General features: G+C 41.6%; 1 protein-coding gene across 5 annotated transcripts; it reads right to left on the bottom strand.

Moving 5' to 3' along the window:
• Positions 1-790: 790 nt before the first annotated feature.
• LOC114593602 (serine/threonine-protein kinase Nek3-like) lies at positions 791-16,342 on the bottom strand. Of its 5 annotated transcripts, none has more exons than XM_028722093.2 (14): positions 16,230-16,342; positions 13,370-13,571; positions 12,367-12,460; positions 11,730-11,827; positions 10,965-11,048; positions 10,069-10,136; positions 9,870-9,956; positions 8,700-8,754; positions 7,801-8,001; positions 7,246-7,336; positions 6,388-6,528; positions 3,468-3,602; positions 2,397-2,517; positions 791-1,088 (listed from the first exon to the last, which is right to left on the bottom strand). In XM_028722093.2, exons 2-14 carry the CDS (start codon positions 13,484-13,486, stop codon positions 1,016-1,018), a joined length of 1,365 nt encoding a protein of 454 aa, XP_028577926.2. In that variant the 5' UTR covers positions 13,487-13,571; positions 16,230-16,342; the 3' UTR covers positions 791-1,015. The 5 variants fall into 5 exon arrangements, with proteins under 5 accessions (XP_028577926.2, XP_028577927.2, XP_028577928.2 ...); XM_028722094.2 differs by lacking the exon at positions 16,230-16,342 and adding an exon at positions 13,769-13,863; XM_028722095.2 differs by lacking the exon at positions 6,388-6,528.
• Positions 16,343-18,591: the final 2,249 nt, after the last annotated feature.

Here is an 18,591-nt window from a genome sequence, read left to right as displayed (position 1 = left end):
TCCTCAGCATTGCATTTAGGGTGATAAGAACAGCTTCCCTGCACAGGGCGCCAAGCCAGGGGGGTGAATAACAACAAAAACACCAACAGCATCTATATAAATCAACTAAGATCCATTAAAAAAGCAACTGTACCAAAAGGAATTATTATGAAAATACGAAATATTTAGGGTGCGTGTGCAAATTATGTTCTTGCTTGGCATTCCAGCAAAGTTTTGGACATACAGGAACATGCCTTTTAGGATGTATAGGCATAATAACTTTCTTGAACAGACCAACAGGGCAAGCAGATGCATGTGTGCTTTGAAGTAAGCCTCACTGAGGTTAGCTTAGGCACAGGTACATGTGAACAGAGCGGGAGTTTGAAAGTAATGTTTATCCTTCCATCGGTCTAGTTCTCAAATAAATTTCAGTTCCAATGGGACCTTTCCCAAGAACTTAATAAAAAAAGGTGGTAGAGTGGATGGTGTTCAACTAAATTTTATGCAGAGTTGTTTCATTGAAAGTAATGGACCTAACTTAGTCATGTTCCTTAATTTTACTGGGTCCGCTCTGAGTAAAACTTGGTTGAATACCACCCAGTGTTTTTGGCACCTTAAGAAATAAAATATAAATGTACAGGGTTAACTCAGCTAGAAGGCTAAAATTGCCTTTACATTTATTACATTTATATAGGGCCCTTCATCCAAAGATCACAGGGCGGTTTAAAATATAAAAACACAAAATATATAATACAGTAACAAAAAACAACAACCACCCCGCCTTCATATAGGAAGTACACAAAACAACACCTTAGGAAGATGAATGTTCACATTTATTCTGAAAGTGCTATACTTCTCTACCACCCCAAAATAAAAAAGCTTAGCCAGTACACTGGTGTCCAAAGAATTTAATCTAGAATCACTGTAACTAGTATGCTTATGCAGAACTTTCGAATTGTTGCGCAACATTTTTTGCATGAAGACATTTGGTTATCTGATGGTACGAGTTTCTTCACTTCCTCCATTATTCAATTATTTATTCACTCTCCATTTTGGTCATCCTTTTTAATTCAAAAACCCAGTCTGGATCATCATCTGCTTCGAAATCCCTACAAAATGAAAGCGAAAGAGCCAAATTTTAACGTGGTTTGAATAAAATAATTGGACTCAAGAAATGGAAGGGCCTCTACTTTACTGCAATGAACTCCAAAGACTTAAAGGTGTCCACATAATATATTATACCCATAAAAACAGTCCTGTAGATTCTAGCATTTTTCCAGAACAATTTGTTATGATGTCCAATCCATGTTATTTTTCTAAATATCCAAACTTAAGCTGTTTCAATTCAGTATAAATACCAGGACCCTCTTGATGTTGATGGACTTCAAATCCTGCCAATCCTAGCCAACATAGACAGGGATCAGCCATGATGGAAGTTGTATTAACATTATGAGGAAGTATCCATCCTTGGTGTACACAGCGCTTCTTTAATAAGGACTTGCGAGAGTTGGGTGGGGTTTTTTTCTTCCTCAATGCAGCGTTTTAGATTTTGGAAATTACTATGATGTCCTCCACTTAAATATTCCTAGTTCCTCCTTCACAAAACACTCATGTATCTCATATCAGCTTTATCATTCTGTTCTGAATATTCTTCAATATGTTTATAGACATAAAACATGCAAATGGCTGACACTTCTCTCCACCATTGGCATATTTGGATTCTAGAGACCACATAAACTGGTGGCCATGTAACAAACATAGATTTACATGACCCATAGGCTTCCAATACTGACAATTCGTCCTAAAGTATCCCCCAAGTTCCAAAAGTGGCTGAACAAATGGAGAGGGAGACTGCAAGTAGAAGGCAGGATCTAAAGTTTCACATGCAGAAACTCCTCAAGATGGTGCTTTTTAACACTGCTGCAACTTCAAAAGCGAGAAAATGATACAGTGGTACCTCGCAAGACGAATGCCTCGCAAGACAAAAAACTCGCTAGACGAAAGGGTTTTTTGTTTTTTTGAGCTGCTTCGCAAGACGATTTTCCCTATGGGCTTGCTTTGCAAGACGGAAACGTCTTGCAAGTTTGTTTCCTTTTTCTTAACACTGTTAATACAGTTGCGACTTGACTTCGAGGAGCAACTCATAGAACGCGGTGTGGTAGCCTTTTTTGAGGTTTTTAAAGACTTCGGTGATTTTTGAAGCTTTTCCAAAACTTTCCCGACACCGTGCTTTGCAAGACAAAAAAAATCGCAAAACGACAAAACTCGCGGAACGAATTAATTTCGTCTTGCGAGGCACCACTGTACACAACTATAGATAGCTGGGTTTTAGATAAGGAATGTTTCTTTTGGAGCTGTTGTTTCAAGATATGAAAAAAACCCCAAGAATAAAGCTTTCAAATTGTATTTGAACATACGTGTCCTCGTCATCTGATCTAGGTTCAAGCCTCTCTGCATCCTCCATAATAATTTCACCATCTGGCTCATCAGATGTTTTGATATCTTCAGTAAGTGGTCCTCTCAGAAGGTCATCGGAGCCTTTAACATTAGCAAAATGAAAACAGGAATTATCAGTCCTGTCCCCCGCAATAATTAAACAGCTTCAGTATTAAGTTCAATATAAGAACAATGTATTTTAGTCCATCATTACTTCCTGTTTCATTTCATTTCCTGTTTTGTTCATGTAAAAGTCTATCTCATTAAGAGGTGAAAGCTTTTGTGTCAATGACAAAGAACTCTCTGTTGCTTTCCTCCTCTTTATAACCATTGCTCGGTCCCTGCTCCTGCCAACCTAGCAGTTCGAAAGCATGTCAAAGTGCAAGTAGATAAATAGGTACCACTCCGGCGGGAAGGTAAATGGCGTTTCCGTGCGCTGTTCTGGTTCGCCAGAAGCAGCTTAGTCATACTGGCCACATGACCCGGAAGCTGTCATGTGGCCAGTAAAGCGAGATGAGCGCCGCAACCCCAGAGTCGTCCACAGCTGGACTTAACGGTCAGGGGTCCCTTTACCTTTACCGGAGGGGGTAGAGGGAGGGAAAGTGCCTTACACAAGAAGTCTTTGTGTGAAATGGATAACTTTGTTGGATACAACCCTTTATTTTTAAATATTCACCATTACATCCATAGACCTATCCACCACTGGCACTAGGCTGATCTTTGTCTAATTCTGCCTTGTAATTTTTTTTAAGCTTAAGGCGAAGCCCCCTACACTGCGGTTCTGAAGGGCCTAACCATCAGCTGGCTGTCAGGTACTTGGGAAGAGGCTGCACAAGCGAATCTGACAGGTGGGCAGGGCATATAATGCCAGGTGAATTGACAGGTGGCTTGTCCAGCCCACCTGTTGAAGTTGAACTGTGAGAGTGGGAGAACAGAGAGCAATCCAGTTCACCAGGCCTAAAAGGTTCCGTATCCTTGATCTATGGATTGGGGCACTGACCAGCAATTTAACCCACATTGGGTATCACACCCCTGCTACCATTATAATTTACCTCCTTTGCAGATTGTGTATGTTTTAAAAGCTAAGCTAACATCAGCATTGCGAAGAATATTCATCAAGGTTTCTGGAGGCTCCTTGGTCCACTGCTTTCGTGTGACATTTTCATCATATCTTCTTACATCTCCACCTTTTCACACAAATAAGAAGACATTACAATGTTGGGACAGTAACCCACACCAAGTCGCCAAAAATAAAAGCAACAGTTTAGAGCAGTGGTGGCCAAATTTGGCCCTCCAGCTGTTTTGGGACTACAGTTCCCATCATCCCTGACCACTGATCCTGTTAGCTAGGGATGATGGGAGTTGTAGTCCCAAAACAGCTGGAGGGCCAAGTTTGGCCACCACTGATTTACAGAAAAGACCAACGAGTAGCTCATAGGTTGCCCACCCCTGGTTTAAAGGGCAGGAAGTATGTGAAATGACTGAACTGGAATTCACCAATTGGTCTGTCAGAGTTTCATCGGGCCTTAATGGCGATTAAGGTTGGCTGACTTGCAGTATCTCACAAGTGGTGTCCTGCAAATGGAGCACTAGCCTGCGAAGGCTGGATGTGCTTGGATCCACCTGTCAGCTCCTTGCGATTGAAAAATTAAAACTGTTGCTACTGAGCTGTACAGAATCTCAAAGAGGAATTAAACACTGCACTAATTAGAGGCAAGCAGAAATGCTTGGATTGCTGGAGCGCTCTCCCTCTGCTTCGGCCATGCACCACCACCAAGCCAACTGAGGAAAGTCAGGAGAGGAAAGTCCCATTGTGCTGGCTCCTGCTAGAGCAACTATTAATTGAATATGGCCCTCAGTTAAGTACAGTGGTACCTCAGGTTACATATGCTTCAGGCTACATACGCTTCAGGTTACAGACTCCGCTAACCCAGAAATAGTGCTTCAGGTTAAGAACTTTGCTTCAGGATGAGAACAGAAATCAGGCTCCGGCGGTGCGGCAGCAGCAGGAGGCCCATTAGCTAAAGTGGTGCTTCAGGTTAAGAACAGTTTCAGGTTAAGAACGGACCTCCAGAACGAATTAATTACCGTATTTTTTGCTCTGTAAGACTCACTTTTTCCCTCCTAAAAAGTAAGGGAAAATGTGTGTGCGTCTTATGGAGCAAATGCAGGCTGCACATCTATCCCAGAAGCCAGAACAGCAAGAGGGATTGCTGCTTTCACTGCACAGCGATCCCTCTTGCTGTTCTGGCTTCTGGGATTCAGAATATTTTTTTTCTTGTTTTCCTCCTCCAAAAACTAGGTGCGTCTTATGGTCTGGTGCGTCTTATAGAGCGAAAAATACGGTATTTAACCTGAGGTACCACTGTATGCCATTTCATGTCTATTCATGTATAATGTGAACTTACTAGAAATGGGCATTACTAACCCATCTCAGTTCAGAAAGGGCAAAGCCTTTCAACACTTTCTCTTCTATGAAAGCTTGGAAAAAACTAGTCATTCAAGTACCAGTCCCATTTCCCTCCTCTGCACACCTTTCCCCAACTTACCTTGGAGGGAGGGAGAGAGGACAGAACCAGTAGTAGAGAAGACTGGGGATACGTGATACGAAAGCAAGCTAATGAGAAACTGAGCTTCATTTTGGACGAGGGGTTTGGCTCAGTTTATAATAGGCATGGTTCCCTCCTAAGACCCACTTTAAAATTTTGGTGTCATCTCCAGAAATAATAATAATTAGTCGTAGTAGTAGTAGTAGTACAGTGGTACCTCAATATGCGAATGGGATCCATTCCGGAGGTATGACTATACAGTGGTACCTCGGGTTAAGAACTTAATTCGTTCCGGAGGTCCGTTCTTAACCTGAAACTGTTCTTAACCTGAAGCACCACTTTAGCTAATGGGGCCTCCTGCTGCCGGAGCACGATTTCTGTTCTCATCCTGAAGCAAAGTTCTTAACCCGAGATACTATTTCTGGGTTAGCGGAGTCTGTAACCTGAAATGTATGTAACCCGAGGTACCACTGTAGTAGTTAATTTTATTTATTTATTTATTTATTTATTTATTTATTTATTTATTTAATATCCTCACTCCAGTCCCACCCTCCTGAATTGGGACTCTAGGAGCCTCACAAAAATTAAAACAGACACAGATAAAACACAGACACAGGTGGAATTATAGCAGAAACGTTTCCAGATTAGTTTTTTTCAAAAAACACATTCCGGGTTGTTTTAACAGGATTGCCTAATTGGTCAAGCACAGACCCTTCTTTTCACTTTGTACGTTTCAGCTGGCTTCACCTCAGTCTAACATACTCTCTGTTTGTGACCAGACCCGTGATACAGAGGGGCAGGGTTCAAAGGTCCTGATCCTACTGTCTTCAAGGTCTCCAACCTCTTTTCCCAGTGCTGCTAAGCATTTTCTGTTGTGAACCGCCCTGGGATACAAGGGCGGCATACAAAATTAATATATAATAATTTTACAGAGGCCCATGCAAGCCCACTCATGCTCAGTGAGGCCAGAGGCCACTTCTTGTAACCACAAAAGTGCTGGTCTGAAGATGTCCATTACTGTGCTGTCAGTGTCTTGTGAACTTTTCCAGCCTGCCAGTTCTTTACTTGCCAGCCAGTAGTAATAATCAATCAATCAATCAATCAATCAATCAATACCCCACCCTCCCCAGCCAAGTCCGGGCTCAGGACAGCTAACACCAGGTATAAAACAATTGATTAAAATACAACTTAAAAACAAGATCAAAATACAACATTAAAATGCAGCCTTATTTCAGTAGAAACTCAAATCAAAAACTTTTGGGGGATGAAAAGTAGACTCTCTTCCCAGATAGATTCCTATGCCAGACTCTAATTTGGACTGGGATTATTTGGGGTAGAATCTGAAATAATTTGATAGGAATACCATATTTAATAGCAACTGTTATTTCCAACAGCAAACAACGCAAACTGAATCTTATCTTACTTGTATCCTCCTTGGTTGTAATACTGGAAGTAAGTAAAGATGCATTTCCCAGAATTTTGATGACACTACTGGATCTTCCCTTTTCCCACTGTTGTCTGTGAGGGTTTGGTAAAACAGCTTCCGGGGAGGTCTCATCCTTCCCTAATGAAATGTTTTATTAAAATCCATTAGGAGTGTTTACAGTTGTTCCCCTGTTTCAACCCCACCACCAATACATTTCCTGAACACAGGATTGCAGATATTGTATCATATGACCAAGTTATAGTGTATATTTTTTTATTTGGATTTTTTTAAAAAAACAACCCACATCAAAATACTTTAAATTCAGTCTTCCCTCCAGCATATTTCTTGTATTTGGCACTGTTGGCAATACCACTCACAAAAATCTCAGCACAATTCTTTGCATGTCTACTCAAAAGTAAGACCCAATCAGTTCAATGGAACTTACTCCCAGGGAAGTATGTATAGGGTTGTAATTTCAGAGAAGTAATCCATGACCACTAATGTACCGTATTTTTCACTCCATAAGACGCACCAGACCACAAGACGCACCTAGTTTTTGGAGGAGGAAAACAAGAAAAAAAATATTCTGAATCTCAGAAGCCAGAACAGCAAGAGGGATCGCTGCGCAGTGAAAGCAGCAATCCCTCTTGCTGTTCTGGCTTCTGGGATAGGTGCGCAGCCTGCATTCGCTCCATAAGACGCGCACACATTTCCCCTTACTTTTTAGGAGGGGAAAAGTGAGTCTTATAGAGCCAAAAATACGGTAAGTAAGCCCAACGATAACCATGTCAGAACTTGGCTCAAATGTCAGTTAATAATGACTTTAGAACTTCATGGTTGTTTATTTATCCTCACCTGCTTTCTCCAATCCCATTTCACAGAAACCCTTGGCCATGGCTTCTGTTTCTGAATCGCAGCTCTTGCTCCTTGCATGTTTCGCTTCCTCCTTTAAAGGGTTGAAGAACAGTATTCATAACTGAACAAAATGCACACTAGGTACGTATCTTTATTTTGCTATCTTAAGTGAACAAATATCTTAGCATACTTGTGAACAACTGCTCCACAATTATATTTCATGCTAAGAAAGAGAAACCTAGTTTCTGACAAGAAGTCCAAACTCCTTGGTGTAATTAACTTGAAAATAAAGGAAAATATGGCATATGTCACAGTGATCATTCGAAAAGCAGAGCCCAAAGATAATCACATGGGAACAAGGTCAATCCTCCACTTACTGGTGAATGCATTAAAATAAAAAATTTCAATATTTCCATACAAACACACCCACGCCCCCTATGTGTGTGTATATATGAATGATATAATTAAATAATAATCTCACTGAAACCATAATATGAAAAAATAATTTTCTGTCTACAAAAATGTATGCTCAGTTTTCTTAAGACAAAATAGTACCTCTGCTGAAGCAAGATTTCTAATACACTTTGCCAGACAGCTTCTTGCAAGAATCGTGGTAGCTGATGGACGGTTCTTGGGGTTCTTTTTAAACATTTGTTTTATCAAATACTGAAGTTCATAAGTATAATGAGGTGGAAGTGGGTTGTAGTATCCTTTACATATCTTAAGGATAAGATGTTTCCAGCTATTGGCCTGAAACTAAATTGAACAGATATTGGGGGGGGGGGAGCAGATGATTTTACTTGCATTAAATATTTACTAAAATGCCTCCTAGATCTAGCTGCTGTATACAAATTAAACATTATCTTCATACAAATGCGTGCAAAAGACCTAGCGCTACATTCTACATAAACTGACCAGTCTACAAATCTTCAGAAATAGCATTCTTTGAATCTGCTGTTAGGGGAGCTGTGCACTATATTTTGGAACAGCAATAAATATCATTTCTTTTTGATTTTTTGACATTAATACCGGCCCTAAGACTGGCATTCCCGCACCCTCACCCTTTTTTAGGAGAGCAGCCTGTGACAGAGAAACCATCACAGTGGTGAGAGCACTCAGCAGACAAGGCTATTACTTACAGCATGACAGCAATCCTAAAAACACATATTGTGGTTTTGCTGTATTGACCACAGTCTGAGTACCGTACATACAGATAGGTTTGCACTGTAAATGCTTCCCCTTTCCAAATGAAAACTCCATTCCCCCCAAAAAAACACCTCTATTTGCAGCATATCATAAACAGTTCCTACAATATTAATGGCATGCATGCAATTACATCAAGCCACAAAAGTATTTGTGACGATTTAAGGGAAGGATCAATTCTCACATTGCATTTTTAGAAACTGGCCTTGGATCAGTTCCTGGAAGTAATAAACATAAGGAAGGGTACTTACTGGATGTTTAAGAGTGCACAGCTCATATAGAATACATCCTAGCGACCATATATCACTGGAAAGACAGGTTTGAAGAGTGATATTTACATATAAGCTGAACAAGCTATAGCTTAGGGCCCCACCCTCTTGGGGCCCCAAAAAAATTTTTAAAGAAAAAAAACCTGGATGTACATTTCCAAAATATAAGATAAAAAATAAAATAAAACCTACATACAGCAACAGTGTTTTGTATAGGCTCCTATGATGTAAGTCATGAGTCCTGCTAGCCTGCTCCCTAAAGTATCACTGGTTTGCTCATTTCTCTATATAGGGTGCCTACATTCTGCATGGACTTTTCAACAATTACTCTGATAAAATACATATTTTGTTATGTGCAAATGGCTCTATATACCTATTAGGTCCATAAATTACCATATAGAATATATTCAACACAAAAAAACAGCGAGAATCGGTTGTTGACAAACGACAGCTGGACCCATAAAGGGCCCCATTACCTTCAGTAGCTTAGGGTCTCATCAAACCTAAATCTAGCCCTGCGGGTAGGCCAGGCCACTTACCTGTCAATCATATGATGTCACAATGACATCAGTTGACCCATTCTTCTGCTACAAGGAAGCTTGAACTCAACAGGGCGTTTTCCCAGCTGAACTAAGTGAGACCAATCAGCTGATCAGTGGTGGCTTTAAGCCCCACTGGAATCAGGCTCATTCTGCAACTTGAGTGTGGCCCATCAGCTGATTGGTGCTCCAATTGGGAGCGCCTAATAGGAACCAGTTCCAGCAGGGCTTGAATACAAATCCTGCTTGCCCAACAATTTTAAGGCCTCCAACCGTTCCTTTGCACCTGCATCTTTACCTGTCCCACGCTTGGCATCATAGCTATCATTGCTACGTTAGCCAAGATTTATGACAATCCAATGGGAACCTCAACATTGTAATTATATTCCTGTCAGTGACTATGTATAGTGGTTGTGAAATATATTGTAAATTCAATTCCCTTAGTCAGTAGCAACTCACAGACTCTGGAAAGATCAGAGGAGGGCTCTTCTGAAATTTGAATCAAATTTGCAAAGATTGTCCAGGCTATACATAAATTGATTTTTGCATTGTTTATCTAGTATTACACCCAATATTAAAGTAAGTGCTCTTAGAGATTCTGATTAATTCTTACCTTTTATTGTTGTAGGGTGCGTTTTCCCAAATTTCTGGAGGCACATAATAAGGGGTTCCCACATAGGAACAAGCATAGGCCTCTGGGCTGCTCCAAAAAAAGAAACAAACACAAGTAATATTAGGAAGAGACTAACATTTCTACAACAAATAGCAACTAATTTTTAAAAATTCCCAGCCTCAGTATGATATGGACTTGCCTGGAAAGAAGAAGTGCAGACCCAAAATCTCCCAGTTTTACTTTCCCATTTTGTGTGAGGAATATGTTCTGCATTATGAAATAGGGAAAAGAATCCATTTACAGAGAGAGAGAGAGAGAGAGAGAGAGAGAGAGAGAGAGAGAGACTTATCACTCTCTATGTCAGTGTCTGTATTACTAAACCAGAAGTCAATCAGCACTCTGCTGTAAGGTTAGTTGGGATTCTACGTTCCCTGACGAACAAAAGCCAATCAAACACCAACAGCATTAGAAAAAAACTGGCACGGAATTAGCTTTTATTTATGGAATAAATACCACACATATTAAATGTTTTCATCCATTTTGTAGACCCCATGTAGGATTGCAATGGAAGCTTCTCTCCCAGAGCTAACAGCTTGGAGGAGGATGTACGTGGGGTTAAGTCATCTCTCTAATTAAATCAGGTACACATCTGCTGGAGCACCCTACTTCTGTGAATTATATTCCCAATAAAATGTAATCCACAACATGGCCCCCATTTGGCGATGGACTCTCTTGGCATCAAATGCCATGGCATAGGCCCTTCTTAATGAAGAAAGGCAAGATGTAAGTATTTATAAGCCGACAAGTAAAGAAATACAGAACCACCGAATTTTAGGATTTTTGTATTTCTAAGTATGAAAGGACTGGTGGTAATTTTATAATAACAGTTATTCCCCCCAGTAACTCATACATCTGTTTGGCGTGGCTATTTCATTTAACATGCTGCTATTATTTTCTGCCTTATACACATCATGACGGTATTTTGCTTGGTATCTGGTGACCAATACCCATTATTAGTTGTTTGTGTTGCTTCATGTTATTATTAATAAATATATATATTATATTAAAAACCATCATTAAGTGGGGTCCACTTACCTTTGATTTGATGTCTCTGTGCAAGACACGTTTGTCATGAATGTATTTCAGACCCAGGCATATCTGTGCAAACCAATTAAGTATCTGTGGGGAGAGGAGAAAAATATAATAATAATAATAATAATAATAATAATAATAATAATAATAATAATAATTTATTATTTGTACCCCGCCCATCTGGCTGGATTTCCCCAGCCACTCTGGGCGGCTTCCACATAGACCAAAAATACACAAAAATGTAAAAACAAAACACAAACTATAAACACAAAACACAAACCATACACATGGGCTTGTATTCTACTTGTATAATCGTGAATAAGACAATGGAAACTAGAGGACAAACACCGTAACAAGGACTATAGAAGCTGGGCAAGAAAAATTCTTTCTTATTTTATTTCTCTGTTCTAAAACTATGCATCTCATTCTGTGATTATTATCTCCATTTATACTTTTAAAAATATTCACTTCTCTTTTGGCATATGGAATAACGTCTACCATGGAAAAGCAGCATATTAAGTTTAACTAACCAACTAACTAGATCAGCGATGGCGAACCTGTTTGGCAAGCCTGCTGCAAATATGAGAGAATGCCGCTCTAATGCACCTACAGTCAACATGCATCCTCTTTATGTGTTTTTTGATCCAGACAGAACTGTAGATTTAATTCCAATTCTATGCCGGGTGCAGAAGCTCATTAGAAGCCTAAACCAGGCCAGAAAATGAATATATCCAAAAGGTGCTCAGTTATAACCTGATGTATTCTTACCGTATCTTCAGGAAACAACTTTCCTTTCTGAAGTTTAATCTTTTGCATTAGATCTCCATTGTCACAATATTCCATCACTATGTAAAGATGTCCATCATCTAATGTACAGAGAATTTAAGATTTATTAGTAGAGATACTGGGACGCGGGTGGCGCTGTGGGTAAAAGCCTCAGTGCCTACTAGGGCTTGCCGATCGAAAGGTCGGCGGTTCGAATCCCTGCGGCGGGGTGCGCTCCCGTTGATCGGTCCCAGCGCCTGCCAACCTAGCAGTTCGAAAGCACCCCCGGGTGCAAGTAGATAAATAGGGACCGCTTACTAGCGGGAAGGTAAACAGCGTTTCCGTGTGCGGCTCTGGCTCGCCAGAGCAGCAATGTCATGCTGGCCACGTGACCCGGAAGTGTCTCCGGACAGCGCTGGCCCCCGGCCTCTTGAGTGAGATGGGCGCACAACCCTAGAGTCTGTCAAGACTGGCCCGTACGGGCAGGGGTACCTTTACCTTTTTAGTAGAGATACTATTATGCAAAATATATTACTATTATGCTATTTTTTAAGGCCGCACCAATAGGACAGGTACAAAGAAAGCTCTGCTTCTGCAAAATTAATAATACTAAAAACTGTTTTTAAACATCCATATTTACCTTCAAACGACTCCAAATAGGCGACAATATTTGGATGCTTCATTTTAGCTAATAAAAGAGATTCATTCCAGGACTTCTCTGCACCAAAGACAGACTACAAATATATTGCTAGTTAGTAAATAAAAATATACTGTATAGTTATTGCAATAATGAAGGAACAAATTAAGATATCTAGAAAACATTTATCAGACTTCAATTTGTTTTAATCTTTAATCATAGGCCAGCACTGCTGAGCTCTCTCACCATGGAGATATTTCCAATTAGAGATCTGTAACAGCCTCAACCCAAGTGGTTATTGTAGAAGATGTAACAGTCAAGTTTAGTCTGCCGTTTTATGACTGGGGTAAGAGACTTAAGAGCAATAGTGTACCATATATATTCCTGCTTGGTGGAAATGGGTACAATTGAAATAATATAATAATTTAGATTAAAATAGTTTTAAAAGTGTAGAAATGTAGTTACAATACACACTAATTTAATGGGCAAGCAACTTAAAGGCAAAATATATAATCTACAATACAGTCCAATAACCCAAAAGCCTTCCACAAAAATAAAGGTCTTGCTGATCTTTGAACTGTGGCCCCAATTCAGCTAAAATAAGTCATAACTGAAAACCACAGCACAACTAACTTGAAACAAATGGCACATTAATGAGATAAGACTAATAAGACTGCAATTCTAAGCTGACTTCCACGAGTTAGACCCACTGAATTCAACAAGACTTACTTCTGAATAGATATGGTTGAGACTGTGCTGTTAGTATTTACCAGATCGCAGCCATAACCACGGCTAACTACAGGTGGATCAGTATATGTTAAATATAGTGCAGACGGTTTAAATTAAATACAATTTTGTATTTTCTAAGAACTTTCTAGGCCTGTTACCTATCTGGCATGTGGAAAATCCAGTTAAGGTTTCCCTTGTTTTGACCTCTTTAGCAAAAGCTAAGAATATTTTTTTTTTAAAAAAAAACAGGTTCTGATAGCATTTGGATAAAAGTTACCTTAGGAAGCCTTATTTCCTTCATTGCATATTTCTGATTTTTGTTTTTATGACAGACCAAAAGAACTCTCCCAAATGATCCTTCTCCAAGTATCACTAGCACACTGTATTTCTCCATGGTTACCAAATCGCTTTACTGTTTGCAGGCGTCTCTGCAGATCTTTGACAGATTGCACTTTCCCCTTCCTCTTCAGAACGGTCGCCTTGAAAGCAGTAAAATAGTAAACATATTAGACTTGATTCTGTTATGAAACTAGTCAATTGCTCCTGATGTTGAAACCCTGCTCACTCTCTCGCCAACTTCCATGTTGAAACCTTTGTGAAGATTAAATACATTAAAATATGTATACAAGCAACTCCCCCATTTATGTGCATTCAAGGCACGCACAACCATGGTCACCTGCATTGCTGTGAACCCAGATGTGGCATGAAAAGGGCCAAAAATGGCCATAAAAGAGCACGGAAACAGCAAAAATGGAGTGAAAATAGCGTCTAGCAATCCCAGGAGCCTTTGCAAATGCAATCCCAGGGGCCTTGCACAAACCTTTGAGGCCAGTGGAGAGCTGGAATTTGAGCAAGGAAGTCTGCAGACAGCGATTGTGGTGTTTGCACACTTTTTCAATGGTGTTCCAAATAGATGTGATTTCACTTAAACATGCAATGCCTTGGAATGTAACCCCCGCGTAAATGGGGAGTTGCCTGTACTTCTAACCAATCTTGGCTATAGGAAACTGAGATTAGCTACTTTTTCACTCTGCCTAATGAAAGGTTTTGCAGTATCTGACTATTTGTATGCAGTGGTACCTCGGGATGCGAACGGGATCCGTTCTGGAGCCCCGTTCGCATCCTGAACAGAACGTAGGACGCGACTAGCATGGCTCAGTTGGTAGAGCATGAGACTCTTAATCTCAGGGTTGTGGGTTTGAGCCCCATGTTGCATTGCAGGGGGTTGGACTAGATGACCCTGGGGTCCCTTCCAACTCGACAATTCAATGGACTGCGCAGGTCGCGTTTCGCCGCTTCTGCACATGCGCGTGACATCATTTTGAGCGTCTGTGCATGCGCGAGCAGCGAAACCCGGAAGCAACGTGCTCCGTTACTTCCGGGTTGCAGCGGAGCGCAACCCAAAAATACTTATCCTGAGGTATGACTGTACTGACAATAACGGATTCAGTTAAAAGCTGGCAATAGGAGCTATTCTGGATGATCCTTGGGGTCCGTTGCAACTCTACAAATCTATGATCCCTTCAAAACTTTGAATGTGTTTAAAAGCTAAGGTTGATTCATTTTACTTTACATGATGTACACCAGGTGTCAGCAAACTTTTTCAGCAGGGGGCTGGTCCACCGTCCCTCAGACCTTGTGGGGGGCCGGACTATATTTTGTGGGGGGGAGGTAATGAACAAATTCCTATGCCCCACAAATAGCCCAGAGATGTAGCTTAAATAAAAGCACACATTCTACTCATGTAAAACACACTGATTCCTGGACCGTCCGCATGCCGGATTTAGAAGGCAATTGGGCCGGATCCAGCCCCCGGGCCTTAGTTTGCCTACCCATGATCTACACACAGGAAAGTAAGGGGGGTGTGAGCATTTTTCCTGCTAGAGGCAGTTCCCTGGCAAGCGCTGGTCCGGCTGCATTAGGATTGTAATGGAAGGGCACTTTAGACTCTCTTTAGACTCTCAAAAAACATTTCCTCACTTTACATGGAACCTAAAATGACTACAAAATTATCACTTCCTAAAATGAGCAATCAAACAAAAATATGATTGATGTTGAAGCTTGCTCGGGAGTAAAGTTACACATCAAAACTCCTTGAAAGGGTTTGCACAGAACCAAGAAGAGGGGTGGGTGGCAAAAAGCCTCAGAGACCAAAAAAATAAAATACAGTAAATTCATTTTAAAAGGAAACCAAAGGGTCTTGACCGATCTTATGGAAATGCAGTCTTTTAATGATCCTGTGAACAATAAAAACCCAACCTCAGATAGGCAACTGCTGCACATGGAAGCTCTACTTTTAATAATAATAATAATAATAATAATAATTTTTATTTATATGCCGCCCTCCCCAGCCAAGACCGGGCTTTTACTGGAAGGGATGCTCATTTTCCCTTTGGTCATACAGTCATCATACTTCTTAGGATTCCTTTGTGTTCAAATAATATATCGCCTACTGTTTATGCCCTTTACGAATAAATATATGGAGCTCTCTCTCTCTCTCTGTGTGTGTGTGTGTGTGTGTGTGTGTGTGTGTGTGTACACCTACGATAACATGCATTGTGTGTGTGTGTGTGTGTGTGTGCCAAACTGGGTCTTTGACCGGGTGCCAAAAAGCCTAGTTTCAGCCCTGAAAATATGTATGAATATTTTAAACGGAAAAAAATCTAAAAAACCACAAGTCTTGTCCCATATATTAGATTTCCAAAGGAAAAGAATGTACAGTATATGTGGGGATTGGGGAAAGGGGACTATTTGGGTGGAAGGGCTTGTCGCCGCCCTTGGGCGCCTCCCGTGTAAAAACAACGTTCCGCGTGTCTGTCTGTTCGGACGTTGCGTACAAGACACGACTCTTAAAAAAAAATACTCTCACAGCCCTCCGGATCTCATGCTGTGCTGGCCTGAGTTTGGCCCACGTCCCGTTCCGCTTTGGGGAGGGAGAAAAGCAAGAAGCGGCGCGGACAAAGGCGGAGCAACGCCGAGCGCGCCTCTTCCCTCATCCCCGTTGCAGAGGCAGGAGGGCGGGCCGAGCAACGCCGCGCTCCCCGCGCTGGTTCCTCGGGGTAAATGTGGATTTTGGCAACCGGAGGCGTTGCAACGAGGCTCCTCACGCCCACGACCCCGCGAGCGCCTTCACCTACCGGGACTCCGCAAGCCCTTGGCCCGCCCGGCTTGGGCTGCGAAGAGGGGGAAGGTCCCGTCGCGCCCACCCTCCTCCGGCAGGGCGCGGCTCCGCTCGGCCAAAGGGCAGGGCGGGCGGAGCTTTTGCTTTTCCCCACTAGGCGCAGCATCCCTAGCCAGTGCCGGATTTGTTGTTGTTGTTTACTCGTTTATTCGTGTCCGACTCTTCGTGACCCCATGGACCAGAGCACGCCAGGCACTCCTGTCTTCCACAGTTGGTCAAACTCATGTTACCCGCTTCAAGAACACTGTCCAACCATCTCGTCCTCTGTCGTCCCCTTCTCCTTCTGCCCTCCATCTTTCCCAACATCAGGGTCTTTTCCAGGGAGTCTTCTCTTCTCATGAGGTGGCCAAAGTCTTGGAGCCTCAGCTTCAGGATCTGTCCTTCCAGTGAGCACTCAGGGCTGATTTCCTTCAGAATGGAGAGGTTTGATCTTCTTGCAGTCCATGGGACTCTCAAGAGTCTCCTCCAGCACCAGAATTCAAAAGCATCAATTCTTCGGCGATCAGCCTTCTTGATGGTCCAGCTCTCACTTCCATACATCACTACTGGGAAAACCATAGCTTTAACTATACGGACCTTTGTTGGCAAGGTGATGTCTCTACTTTTTAAGATGCTGTCTAGGTTTGTCATTGCTTTTCTCCCAATAAGTGCCGGATTTACGTATAAGCTAAACAAGCTATAGTTTGGGCCCTGCTATCTTGGGGCTCCCAAAAACATTTAAAGGAAAAAAAACCCGCACCCTTTTTTGGGAGAGCAGCCTGTGACAGAGAAACCATCACAGTGGTGAGAGCACTCAGCAGACCTGAGTACAAGGCTATTACTTACAGCATGACAGTAATCCTAAAAACACATATTGTGGGTATGCTGTATTGACCACAGTCTGAGTACATACAGATAGGTTTGCACTGTAAATGCTTCCTCTTTCCATATGAAAACTCTATTCCCAGCCCCCTGGAAACTCTATTTGCAGCATATGGTAAATAGTCCCTACAATATTAATGGCATGCGTGCAATTACACCAAGGCACAAAAGTATTTGTGAAGATTTAAGGGAAGGGTCAATTCTCACATTGCATTTTTAGAAACTGGCCTTGGATCAGTTCCTGGAAGTAATACAGTGGTACCTCGGGTTATATACACTTCAGATTACATACACTTCAGGTTACAGACTCCGTTAACCCAGAAATAGTGCTTCAGGTTAAGAACTTTGCTTCAGGATAAGAACAGAAATCAGGCACCGGCGGCACAGCAGCAGCAGGAGGCCCCATTAGCTAAAGTGGTGTTTCAAGTTAAGAACAGTTTCAGGTTAAGAACGGACCTCTGGAAGGAATTAAGTTCTTAACCCGAGGTACCACTGTAAACATAAGGAAGGGTACTTACTGGATGTTTAAGAGTGCACAGCTCATACAGAATGCATCCCAGGGTCCATATATCACTTGATAGACAGGTTTGAAGAGTGATATTATCTTAGGGCAGGAGTGGGGGAAACTCTTTAGCCTGTCAGGCTGGATCTTGGGGTTCCCCCACCCTGGTGGGCCACTTTGACAGGTAGGCAGTGCTGGATTTATGTATAAGTTAGACAAGCTATAGCTTAGGGCCCCACTCTCTTGGGGCCCCCCAAAAAAAACTAAAGAAAAAAAACACCTGGATGTACATTCCAAAATATAAGATAAAAAACAAATAAAATAAAACCTACATACAGCAAGTGTTTTGTGTTGTGTAGGCTCCTATGATGTAAATCGGGGTGACCAACCCCAAGAGAATGCAATCTACTCACCAGTTAAAGACGGGCAGTGATCTACCCCCTTGATGTAAATCATGGGCCCCACCTGCTAGCCTGCTCCCTAAAAGATCACTATAGTTTCTGTATATAGAGAGCCTACATTCTGCATGGACTTTTCGACAATTGCTTTGATAAAATACATATTTTGTTATGTGCAAATGGCTTTAGATACCTATTAGGTCCATAAATTACCGTGTAGCATATATTTAAGTTGTGGGTGAACATATCAGACGACACAGCGATTCTTCAAACAGCTCTTGCTTATTCACAGGCCATAACAGAAATGAACTGAAGGGTTCAGCCAGCCTGCTTATATAGAGCTCCACTACAACGCAACTGTAAGACTTTCTGTAACTACCCAATCACTGAATGTCACTTTCAATCCCTTATTTGCATATGTGGACCTGAGTGAAAACTATCTACAGTATCCCCCTGCTGGCCCAGGGTGAGAACTTTAGTACATAACAATATTCAACACACAAAAAAGCAACAATTGCAGATAAAACGTGATGTGCTTGGAAAGTTCATTTTAAAAG

This window comes from Podarcis muralis, chromosome 3 (assembly GCF_964188315.1).
Source record: "Podarcis muralis chromosome 3, rPodMur119.hap1.1, whole genome shotgun sequence".
Classification (NCBI taxonomy): Eukaryota; Metazoa; Chordata; class Lepidosauria; order Squamata; family Lacertidae; genus Podarcis; species Podarcis muralis.
This window is presented reverse-complemented; position numbering and strand designations above follow the sequence as displayed.